This window comes from Alexandromys fortis, unplaced genomic scaffold (genome assembly GCF_014885135.2).
Source record: "Alexandromys fortis isolate MF-2015 unplaced genomic scaffold, M_Fortis_MF-2015_v1.1 scaffold_131, whole genome shotgun sequence".
Classification (NCBI taxonomy): domain Eukaryota; kingdom Metazoa; phylum Chordata; class Mammalia; order Rodentia; family Cricetidae; genus Alexandromys; species Alexandromys fortis.
In genome coordinates, this window is record NW_026068023.1 from 454 (window position 1) to 8,514 (window position 8,061).

General features: G+C 43.2%; 1 protein-coding gene across 1 annotated transcript; it reads left to right on the top strand.

Moving 5' to 3' along the window:
* Nucleotides 1-763: 763 nt before the first annotated feature.
* LOC126514512 (resistin-like gamma) lies at nt 764-2,528 on the top strand. Its single transcript, XM_050163459.1, has 4 exons — nt 764-848; nt 1,016-1,167; nt 1,632-1,712; nt 2,254-2,528. The coding sequence occupies exons 2-4, from the start codon at nt 1,041-1,043 to the stop codon at nt 2,379-2,381; spliced, it is 336 nt and encodes a 111-aa protein (XP_050019416.1). The 5' UTR covers nt 764-848; nt 1,016-1,040; the 3' UTR covers nt 2,382-2,528.
* The last annotated feature ends 5,533 nt before the right edge of the window (nt 2,529-8,061 follow it).

Here is an 8,061-nt window from a genome sequence, read left to right on the forward strand (position 1 = left end):
CATAGCATTTTGAATTCACACAGCAGATCCCATTTATTGAACAGGCATGTTACTCTATAGTACTTAAAGGAAGACAGTTCCACTTAAATCTCTCCTGCCCAGACTTTCCCACTGGGTAGATAGCTCAGCCTTGATTACATGTTTTATCACCCAACACAAAGCCCCTTACTACTGCTGATGTAGCAACAGGTATGCTTACCCCATGTGGGAAAAGGACTTAGAACCCATTGGAGAGACATGCAGCCTCTCTTCCCTAACAACTCTGGTTCTCCTGTTTGAATTTTAGTGCCAAGTGTGTTGTGTATGACTTGTTTTAGGATACAGAACACATTCTCTGTGTATGTCGCTCTAAGTGCATGCATGCACACAGGTGTTTGTGTGCATGTGTGTGAATTAATTTCAGGAGATAGACAACTTGAGTGCAGCTCTATCACTGAAAAGCTCACACCAGAATGTGTTGTGAGTCCCTAATGCTGCATCTCTAGAGCCCTCTGCAAGATTTTCCAGGAACCTCCATGGGCCAAGAATCATGACTTGGCTGTTCAGCTAAACAGAGTCAATAGCTGATTGCTTTTCCCATAACTTTGTGGAGGAAAATCTTATTTCAGCTTCACCACATAAGTGAAGAGGCTTTACTTCCTCAATCTCAAGAAACTCACTGTTTGTACTTTAACCAAGTGTCTTAACTCACAGGAAATTGCTGTACAAGGCATCCGGGCTGTCAAAACATACTGAAAGTGTTTACCTCATTGGGGTGTTCTTGTATATATTTGTGTATCCAGGTCAACAATCCCAGTGTACTAAAGCATCTCAGCTGCTCAGGCCCTGGAACCACTCCTGAGCTTCTGGTGAGTCAGTCAGCACTGTGGGGACCCTCTCTGCTTCTCTAAACAGCAAACACAGTTACAGCCTAGTGACTTGTGCTGCTCCCTCCCTACTCTCTCCAGAATATATCCTTCCCCCCCCAGCCATTCCAGAGCTCAGAGATCTCATCTTCTTTGCCTTTTTCTTCCAGTCCAAGGACACTGCCTTTCAACAGGATGAAGACGGCAACTTGTTACCTTCTCATCTTCATCTCCCTTCTCCAGCTGATGGCCCCAATGAATACTGCGGAGACCTTAGACTCGCTCCTGGAGAAAAAAATCAAGAAACTTCTCCACTGTGGAGGTAAGGGATGAGTAGTAGAAACCATAGGCTACTCCTTGCTCATGCTGACTGTTCATAAAACCTAAAGTCCCTTGTATCCCACTCTAAGATCTCAACTTCTGTTCAGTCCACTTCTTCCCTGCCTTCCTAGTCAGGGATTTCCTTAGTACTCAACCCTTTGGAACTCTTAGGTAAGAACTCAATGTTCTTGATAAGGATGAAGAAAAGGAGGGTAGGCCTGTAATTTGTGAATGCATACTGAAACAGGTATAATATTAAGCTTTTAGTTAGTTCATTTCATTTTCATGGCCACTTCAGAGGTAGGTATACTTTACTTTTTACTACTTTCTCGTCACAAATGAAGGAACTGATCTTAAAAGTGAGTGGACTAATTATGGAAACAGTGGCACTGTTGGGATAGAAGAGGAATTAGAGGGAACTGTGAGAGAGATTATGTATAACATCACATTCTTCCTCTTACTCAGATGACTGTCCCTTCACTGCGACTAAGTCTTTGTCCTGCACTAGTGTCAATGCTAGAGGCAAACTAGCCTCCTGTCCTGCTGGTGAGTACTCCTCAAGGAGCATTTGTGAATAAGGTGTCCCTGTGTCTACCCCCATCAATTTCCAAATACCACCTTATCCTAATTCAGGTTTATATTGCCATGGAGCTGAGGCATAGTCTCTTTCTAGTTTTCAGTTACCTGAAGGAGGTTACGAAGGACTCTGGGCTCATTCTTCCTGCCACTTCTTCCTTGATGTCCCACATGCCAGCCCTTCTTGTTCCTCGATTGTCCAGTCACAGACAATTTATTTCCTAATCTCTATTCATTTCCTAGTCTATTTCTTACATTCTTGGGCAGGAGACCACAACATGGGTGAAATTCCCATCAATTGAATGACTGTGAAACTCCTCCTTCCAAGTCCTTCAGTTGAAGTAATTTTTGCATTTCATTTGCTTGAAGAGAATTCTGAAATTTGAATAGCTTTATGCCCTGCAAAACCCTAGACCCACCCATGTGCCTCCTAAGATAAAAGGACAGTTAGGGACCTTCTATCTCTTGCAGTCTAAAGATTCTGATGTCTGTGTCTCATGTAACCATGCAGGGATGGCTGTCACTGGTTGTGCCTGTGGCTATGGTTGTGGATCGTGGGATATCCAGAATGGAAATACCTGCCACTGTCAGTGCGCAGGCATGGACTGGACCACCGCCCGCTGCTGCCAACTGGCCTGAGAATGAGGAGGCTGAGAACCTAGTTTGGAAATGATGACTGTAAAGAAACTGCAGTCTCAACTTGGCAACCTGGCTCATATCCCTTGATGGATTCATATTCGCTATTAATACTGCTTCTTGAAAAATAAAGACTCTCTCTCTCACTCACTCACTCACTCTCTCTGGTTTTGAGATTGGGTTTCTCTGTGTGGCTTTGATCCTATCTTGGAACTCTCTCTGTAAACCAGACTGGCCTTGAACTCACAGAGATCCGCCCGCCTCTGCCTCTTAAGTGCTAGGATTAAAGGCATGTGCCACCACCACTCAGCTTTTATGTTATGTCTCTAATGTTATTTCTCCTATCTTGGGAAGCCTCTTGCCAGAAAACATTTTCAGTACCTCAGATTACATCTCAGAATGGCATGTGAGATGCGTGGCTAGGAAATATATGGGAAGAATGGGAAATGGACAGATCCTCCACTTCTCCTATTCCCTCTGTTCAGAAAGCCTTGAGTACCTTGTTTGGCATGACATATAGTAAATCAAATAACATGCTTTTAATGGAGTTCACCAACTTGAATAGCAAACTCTAAATCATGTGCAGGAGAACTTGGCAAGATGTAGGGAGGCAAGAAGAAATTGAAAATAATGAACCTCTAACCTTTTAGTACACACATGTACTCTTATTCAAGTAGACACGATGGTATTGTTCAAGGTGACTTCCTTCCCAGCTGCCTTTTTTTTTTTTTTTTGGATAACAAAATAAAGCCACATCTTTCACATGTCACTTAGTCTTACTAACACGTCATGTACCTGCGGATAAATATTAAAGAATTCCAAACAGAGGGGCTGGAGAGATGGCTCAGTGGTTAAGAGCATTGCCTGCTCTTCCAAAGGTCCTGAGTTCAATTCCCGGCAACCACATGGTGGCTCACAACCATCTGTAATGAGGTCTGATACCTTCTTCTGGGCTGCAGACATACAAACAGACAGACTATTGTATACATAATAAATAAATAAATTTAAAAAAAAAAGAATTCCAAACAGAAATAAGTGTTAAACAAGAAGTAACCCAAGGGCTAGGAAATTATGGTGATTTAAGTTGCTGGACTTGAATTTTTGGCCTTCATGGTCCTGAATGAGACAACAGATCAGTTACAACTTTAGATTACCAAAAATGATTTTTCTTTTTTAATTATTATTTTCTCATATATTACATTGTGACCACCATTTCCCTTTCCTCCTTTCCTCCCAGTACCCCCACCTCCTCTCTCCCCCAGATCTACTCCTCCATTTCCCTTCAGAAAAGGGCAGGCCTCCTAGGGATATCAACCAAGCACAGTATAACAAGTAACAATAAGACTAGGCACATGACTTCATATAAAACCAGAAGAGGAAAAGTGTCTCCCAAAGCAAGCAAAAAAGCTAGAGAGAGCCCCCACTTTCACTGTTAGGTGTCCCATGAGAAAATCAAGCTGCACAACCATAACATAAATGCAGAGGACCCAGGTAAAGCCTATATAGGCTCCCAGATTGTTGGTTCAGTCTTGTGAGCCCCTATGAGTCCTTCTTGGATGAGTCTGTGCATTTTCTAGTGGTGTCCTTGACCTCTCTAGCTCCTTCCTCCCCTTCTTCTGCAGAATTAACCAAGCTCCACCTAATACTTACCTGTGGTTCTCTGTATCTGCTCACATCTGTTGATAGATTGTTGGGCCAAAATTATCTCAGGGCCTGTACCTTGAGGCCTCATTTGTCAAGGGAATGCTGCTGCAGATGCTGCTACTTCAGGGGCTTGTCTCATAGAGGTCTCAACTCTGCCCATACAAAATGCTACCCAAATGCATGACTTAACTCATGTCAACTGGAGAGGACACAAATACCTATACTGCCAGATCTCTGGAACAGAATTAAAGCTTACAATGTTTTGCTACATTGGGACTATCACAACAGGTCAAGACCGACAACAGCCCCTGTTTTATAAATAAAACATTAAAGGAATTCTTCCAGAGATGGAATATATCCCATAAAACCCCCAGGGTCAAGCATTTGTTAAAAGACATCATCGATATCTCAAATAGGGCCTTATAAAACAAAAGGGGGGAGAGTCTCCCCCCATCTACAACTGCAAAAGGTATTGTTAATCATCAATATTTTAAATTTTCAAAAATCAGATGAACAAAATAGATTCCAGAAACATTGGCGATCCCTACCAATGAGGCCCTGCTTAAAGATTGAGTGGAAGAATCCTCTCACTGGAGGGGCCGATGATATGGATATGTCTTCCCAAACAGAGAGGAAATGCCTATATGGCTACCTGCTCGTAACTTAAATTTCTCCCCTCCCCTCAGGACAATGGGGAAGACCAAGATGATCAAGAAAGAAAGAAATTATGGTGGCTAAACCTTAAATCCAAACACAAGAAAAAAAAATAACCACTGCCCAAGGGAATTAACTTTTGAGAAGAGTGTTGCCTGTTTATCTATTTCAGAAGGTCCTCTCAGCAATAATCATGTTAATTCTTCTCATGAGGACCAAGGTCCAGGCAGCAAACCCTCACCAACCACAGAAGGTGACATAAATCCTGTCAAGTGTTGGCACTGGAGGGATCCTAAACCAGACTTCTCAGATGATGACACCCTGGACATGGTTGCCTGACCTGATGTTTGACCTCTGCGATTTGGCACACAGGAGCTGGGATGTGGGAGACTGGATTCAGGGGATCCAAGGGAGACCTGAATGCGGAAGTTCTCAGGGGTGCACCCTACCCAAGCATCTTACCCTAATGAGCCTGGGTGTTCTCATGTCCTTAGGAGACATGCCCTCCTTCAGACACCCTTTCATGTATGACCATCAAGCAACCGGACTGCCTTCACTATTAGCAACTGTTACTATTGGTTTTCCTGGGGATGTAGGCTGCAGGACATAATTAGAAAAAAACAGAGACTGCATTACATTATTTGGATTCCTTAGCAAGGGTAACCTTACAAAATAGAAGAGGCTTGCATTTGCTGTTTATGGAACAGGGAGGAACTTGCAGGGCACTTGGGGAAGAATGTTGCTTCTATGCAGACCATTCTGGGATAGTTACAAGAACCCTAGATGAGTTAAGAAAAGATATTGATGCATTTAAGTCAAGGACTCCCTATGAGATCTGGTTTAATTGGTCCCCATGGCTTACCACACTCATCTCTTCCCTAATTGGGCCAATGGCTCTTTGTTTATTGATCTGTCTTTTTGGCCCATGCATTTTCCAAAGACAGAAACATGTATTCCAAAAACAGATACAACAGGTACAACTCATGAGCCTTCGAGTACATTATGATAGACTCGATACATCTTGCCCCATGGATGAATTTTCAATTTGAGGGTATCCAGACCAAAACTCCAGATAGGGGTGGCCCTAACCAGTACTTTCTCCTTAGTGGGCTATTCTGCCCTGGTGACCGGGGTCGAGTGCGGGATATAAAACAAAAGGAGGAGATGTTGGGCCAAAATTATCTCAAGGTCTGTACTTCAAGGCCTATAGGACAGAAAAAAGTCTGGCTTGAGTTTGAGTGAGGATGAGACAGCAAAAACTAGGTAGATGCTCCTCCAGCCAGAGGGAGAGTTTGGCTGCCTCTCATTGGCTGAAGGTACCCTTACATCATGCTTAACCTTTATAAGCTGAGGTTCACAGTAATAAACTGAGATCCTGTTTTGACTCAACTCCCTATCACATATGATTGTCCTGTATCCTGGGGCTGCGGGAATGGGCAGATAACACAGCCACCTTTCCCTGGGGAATGTGGAGGCTCAAAGAAGCCTAGCAATAGATGAAGCATCTCTGATGAAAATTATGCTAGGTTCTAGTCTATGAGCAGAGCATTATATCATTAGTAATCATTTCATTGACTTTTTTTTTCTGGTCATGTTTGATTCTATCCTAGGTCTCGGGGCTATCCACTCTGGTTCCTGACCTTCCAGGCAGTGTCAGGCATGGGCTCCCTCTTGTGGCATAGATCTCTAGCTGGGGCAAGTCAGTTGGGCACTCTCATAATTTCTGTGTCACTTCTACCCCAGTACATCTTGCAGGCAGAACTGTTGAAATAAGAGCGGCAGGGCTGCGTCCCGGGCACCTGGCCGCCTACATGGCTAGCTTATGCCCGAAATAATTACATGGAAACTGTATTCTTTCAAACACTGCCTGGCCCAGCTAGGTCCAGCTTCTTATTGGCTAGCTCTTACATATTGTTCTAACCCATTTCTAATATTCTGTGTAGCCCACGAGCTAGCTTACCAGGGAGGATCTTAACCTGCGTCTCTCTGGAGCGGGAGAATCATGGCGACTCCTCACTAAGCTTCTTTCTCCCAGAATTCTCTTCTGTTTACTCCGCCTACCTAATTTTCTGTCCTATGAGGGCCGAGGCAGTTTCTTTATTAATAAGAAATCACTCCCACATCACAGAACTAGTTGCAGGTCAAAGGTTGTGCCTGGCTCAGTGTCCCAATTCTTCCACTGGAAGCCTTCCATGGTTACAGAAGGTGTTCAGGCTCCAAATTCCCTATTATTAGGAGGTTTTGCTAGGTTCACCCTCATAGATTCCTGGGAGCTTTCATTGAATTAGGCTTCTCCCTCCCCCACACAAAAGGTCTCACAATTCCACTAGTCTCTCCAAGTACTCTCTCTCTCCCCACACCCCACCAGATCCTTCCCATTCCCATACCCACCGGCTCCCCAGTCCATCAGCAAAATCTCTTCTAGGGATCTTCCCAGGGAGATCCATGTGCCCCCCCTTAAGCCCTCCTTGTTACTTAACCTCTTTTGGTCTGTGGATTGTAGCATGATTATCCCTACCTTAGAGCTAATATCCACTCATGAGTACATACCATGTTTGTCCTTCTAGGTCAGATGGAATACAGAATGAATTTTTTTCTAGTTTCATCTACTAGCCTGCAAATTTCATGATGTTATTATTTAAGAGCTGAGTAATACTCCAATGTCCAAATGCGCCACATTTTCTCTATCCATTCTTCATTGAGGGACATCTAGGTTGGTTTCAGTTTCTGGTTATTATGAATAAAGCTGCTATAAACATAGTTGAACAAGTGTCCTTGTGGTAGGATGGAACGCTCCTTGGGTATATGCTTATGAGTAGTATAGCTGGGTCTTGAGGTAGATCGATTCCCATTTTTTTGAGAAATGTCCATATTGGTTTACAAAGTTTCACTTCCACTAACAATGGAGGAGTATTCCCCTTGCCTTCCCATCTCACCACTATGACCAATCACTTGTGTTTTTAATCTTACCCATTCTGTCACGTTAAGACGGAATCTTGGATTCATTTTGGTTTACATTTCCCCAATGGCTAAGGATAGTGAACCTTTTCAGTGTTATTATTTGTTTTTCCAAGTCAGGATTTCTCTTTGTAGCCCTGGCTATCCTGGAACTCACTCTGTGGGTCAGGCTGGCTTTGAACTCAAAGATCCACCTGCCTCTGCATTCCAAATGCAGGGATTAAAAACATGTACCATCACCCTCTTTAAGTGTTTCTTTGCCATTTGGGATTCCTTTGTTGAGAATTTCCTTTTTAGATCAATATCCCATTTTTCTTTGGATTGTTTGATTTGTTGATGTCTAGTTCCTTGAGTCCTTTATAGGAATAGATTTTCACCATCTCCGAAAGTGATTTTAAATAATATTGACAGCTCAAGAGGAATTTAA